This window comes from Tachypleus tridentatus, chromosome 9 (genome assembly GCF_004210375.1).
Source record: "Tachypleus tridentatus isolate NWPU-2018 chromosome 9, ASM421037v1, whole genome shotgun sequence".
Lineage (NCBI taxonomy): Eukaryota > Metazoa > Arthropoda > Merostomata > Xiphosura > Limulidae > Tachypleus > Tachypleus tridentatus.
Window position 1 is genome coordinate 150,015,295 of NC_134833.1, and position 4,002 is coordinate 150,019,296.

At 33.9% G+C, this 4,002-nt stretch overlaps 1 protein-coding gene across 4 annotated transcripts; it reads left to right on the plus strand.

Moving 5' to 3' along the window:
• Positions 1 to 444: 444 nt before the first annotated feature.
• LOC143226642 (uncharacterized) lies at positions 445 to 3,400 on the plus strand. 4 transcript variants are annotated; one of them, XR_013014697.1, is made up of 3 exons: positions 445 to 1,551; positions 2,915 to 3,074; positions 3,222 to 3,400. XR_013014697.1 is itself a non-coding variant. In XM_076457862.1 (2 exons), exons 1-2 carry the CDS (start codon positions 1,341 to 1,343, stop codon positions 3,013 to 3,015), a joined length of 312 nt encoding a protein of 103 aa, XP_076313977.1. In that variant the 5' UTR covers positions 445 to 1,340; the 3' UTR covers positions 3,016 to 3,400. The 4 variants fall into 4 exon arrangements, 3 of the variants coding, with proteins under 3 accessions (XP_076313977.1, XP_076313976.1, XP_076313978.1); XM_076457862.1 differs by having other exon boundaries at positions 2,915 to 3,400; XM_076457861.1 differs by lacking the exon at positions 2,915 to 3,074 and having other exon boundaries at positions 448 to 1,649.
• The last annotated feature ends 602 nt before the right edge of the window (positions 3,401 to 4,002 follow it).

Consider the following 4,002-nt stretch of genomic DNA (forward strand, 5'->3'; position numbering starts at 1 on the left):
GTGCTTATTGTATTCTAAGTGCGCATGTTTGTCACACATGTTAAAAATATCTTTTCCATGAATGTTGAAGTTTCCATGTTGAAGTTCTGAAATCCTTTTGCAGGTAAAATCACTATTTTACACTTCTTCCTGTTACATGACGAGATACATTACACTATGAAACAAAATTTTTACTTTTTGTTGTTCCTGGGCAGAAAGTGTTATTTCCCAATTGCTTATGCCTAAAATAAATAGAAAAAAACCTATTTTTCTGTTCAAAGTTTGCCTTTGTAACCTTGGTAATGAAATTTTCAAATTTACCCATTTTCCAGAACATTTCAAGTAGATTCAGTGCTGAGGAGCTGATAGAGAATTTTTCGAACTTTTAGGAATTTTCTAGAACTTTCTATAGTAATATACATACAGGGTTCACCACTTTAGTTTAGTTCTAGCTGCCTAAGTGAACACATAGACCTATCTGATTTGATCAGAGATAGCATCAAGAAGCTTCCAACATTCTCCAGACATATTCAGCTATGTATGTGGCCAATATATCAAGACAAGAGCGTAAAAGTACTCTGTGACAGCATCTGCTAAAATGTGTGAAGCCTACAAGGCATATTTCAGCATGCTTATCGGGGATCAATATAACCCCTGGGGACTTCATTTTACCCGCGGGCACTGCAAAACAAAAACAAAAAAAAATGTAGAAGGTAAGACGGACAAGTTTTGATTACTTGAATAGTAATATTTTATATTATACAAATTTTACGCCTGGCATGGCCCAGCGCGTAAGGCGTGCGACTCGTAATCCAAGGGTCGCGGGTTCGCGCCCGCGTTGCGCCAAACATGCTCGCCCTCCCAGCCGTGGGGGCGTTATAAAGTGACGGTCAAACCCACGATTCGTTGGTAAAAGAGTAGCCCAAGAGTTGGCAATGGGTGGTGATGACTATCTGCCTTCCCTCTAGTCTTACAGTGCTAAATTAGGGACGGCTCGGTTCATTGGGCTAACAACCTACTCACTCAAATAGTTGTTGAAGAATCCGCAAGCGATTGCGGTTCTGTGTTTCTAGATGGAATCTAATGGTGATAACTAAGCTAATACAAATTTTAGACCTTTTAAAATTTAAATATATTTTAATTTATTGTTAATTTCCAATAGTATAAAAAATATCACATATAAAATAACTTGCATGAACCTCTTATACATTAGTTGTGGATGAAATACATTTATTCTTCATAATAACAATTTTGTTTTGCTCTTTTGCAGGATGGTACAGAGGGAAGAGAGAGCCATAAAGTTCGCTATTTCAAGAATTTGATGTGAACTCACTGACCACTCACGCAATTGATACTTCTGCATGGTGGACCCTTTCAAACGTCGGGCTGGCAAGAATGCGTCTGTTATCATGTATCCGGACCTTCCATCATCCATCACCCCAGTGCCACACTGCTCTGAGCTCCCTGTATCCACTCTGTCAGAGAGAAAACAGCCATCCTCAGAAGAGAGCAGCAAATCAGAAGAGGAGGTAGACGTTGAAGATCCACATTACAATTTCAGAGATGCAGCTGGTGAGAGAAACCCACACTACCCCAACCAAAGAGGCCTCAATGACTTGATCAGAGATCTTGGTTTAACAAAGTCGAATACTGATATTATATTTGAAAATGTTTTACAAATCTGGAAAACTACTCATTTATAAACATTTTGTTCATTTTTGTATAACTTTAGTACAAGTACACCTTGATTCATATGTTGTTTCATTCAGATCTTATGTAAATGAAAATGTGCAAATTTATCCAGTTTTACATAGCAAATAGGTTAATTTCTAAATTTCGTTATCCAGGTCACAAAAGCAAAGTTTGAAGGGAATAATGGCCATTTTCTGTATTTTTACAACATAAGCAATTGAGAAATAACACGCACTATCCAGGAACAAAATTTGTGTTACATAGTGTTATTTGTGTTATAAAGTGTTATTATCGACGTCAAGTAGTGCCTTACTGTTAATATCAAGTAATGTATTATTATTAACACTAAGTAGCATATGTTGTTAACACAAAATACCGCATTATCGGTACGCTATATATTACATTGTATTTATTACCAAGTAGTAAAATGGTATTTATAATACAGTATTGTTAGAACCACGTACTGAGTTACTGTTATAACCACTTATTTATCAACAATTAAACAAAGCATAGGTTTTGTTGGAATCCACACATTGTTTTTGTGATACTGTAGTTTTTATTGAATTCATTTATAAATCATAAACCGATTAGTATCTAGTGCCTGGAGAATACGACATGAATTTCTTTTTAACATATATTTATTACATTTGAACATTTTAAAATGTATTTTATCAATTTCTGGAGCTTACAGATACTAACATCCATTATTGAAACGACCCTAACCAATATATAATTTCATATTTCAGGATCATGTTAGGCCTTACGTCTCTATAGAGAAAGACATTTAACAGAATATTTAGTAACCAGGATAGTTTTAGATTTTCAAATGTTGCTGTTATGTGAGTTACTTGTCACACATGTTCAGTACATTCACTATATTCGCACAGCGATGGGTTAAGGCATTCGACTCGCAGATAGTACTCGTGTAGCTTTGCGCAAAATTCGAAACAAACAAACTCTTCGTATAATAAACTAGAATGTAAAACAAAGTAATAAAAATCTATAGTTTTCGATTAGTCCTTAAATTACCGGGAAAAATTTAATATTCTTAAACTGATGTTAAGAACATTGGTATTAAGAATATTGTTAAAGTATTGTTATAAATAAATAAAGTATTCATATACTTATTGTATTTTAAAATGAAAAAATTTTAACCACTTAAGAAAGTCTTTCCACAGAAATATTGAAAAAACAAAATTTAGTTTGACCACGTTTGTCAAACAAGTGTTGTTTGTTTGTATAGTTTCGTTCAAATCTGTGCCAGCTGTGACCTGTTTAGAAGGGATAGAAATGAGTCATTGTGAACACAGCCCTGGTACATCTGCAACCAAATGGTTGGGTTGACCGTCACGTTAACTGTTTCAAGGGTGAAAAGTCGAGCATGCCAAGTGAGGTACCACCAGGTTGGTATTCTTGACCATGAGTAGTTACGTGGCTCTAAGAAGTAACTCACACAAGTAATAATGAGACCAGATTTATCTATCTGTAACTAAAATGGTAACTGTAACTAAAACTGAGACCTCAGTAATATATAAATTTTCTTTTTTCAGAAATGTGACAGAGATGAATATTTGGGGAAAAACTGAAGATCGTGGACAAGAAGACGATACTTTATGTTATCGTCAAATATATCTAAACATGTTTGTGTTCGATTGATTAATAACACAGAATGATGTATTATGTATTCTTTTGTATTCCTAATACTGGCAAATAAAACGAATTTCAAGTCTGACATGAATTCTTATTAATCGACTCGTCATTCGTTATGATACACACAGGAAGCCTACATTTCAAACATTAACCTGATATAATTATCCAATAAACCATAGTTTATAAGTAGTGCTTGAAAACTGTAATTATAATCAGACATTTAGTGTTTAAAATAAAACTAATCTCCGAGTAAAATAGATATTAATCAAGGATATGGAGAATTAACAGAAAGCCAGTGAAATACCAAATTAATCAGAATTACGTTCCATAAGAAATTATTCTGAAAGTAAATAACCCACTGGTGGGGTAAATGTTCATCAGAGAAGACAAGCACAAGATGAATGATTTTCAGTGTAGAATAGAGTCAGCGTTAACAAACAACCTTGGGTCAGAGGTAGGTTTGAAAGAATTTCAAGTTAAAACTCTAGATTCGATATCGGTGATGGAAACACTGAAGATATTCCACTGTGTACCTTGATATATGAATTAACCAATCCAAATAATTTAATGTACTTGGTCCTGCCATCTATTGAGATTAAATATTAACTTTCGAGAATTTATATTGAAGATAAAAGGAAAAAAGGAAAGAATTAATAATACATTTTTCAGTAATTATTATTA

Excerpts from the sequence above, each read along its gene's own strand:
- LOC143226642 (XM_076457861.1), top strand. The coding sequence starts at position 1,341 with ATGGTGGACCCTTTCAAACGTCGGGCTGGCAAGAATGCGTCTGTTATC. Across the intron at positions 1,650-3,221 it reads CTGATATTATATTTGAAAAT|AAATGTGACAGAGATGAATA; the intron begins GTTTTACAAATC and ends TTCTTTTTTCAG.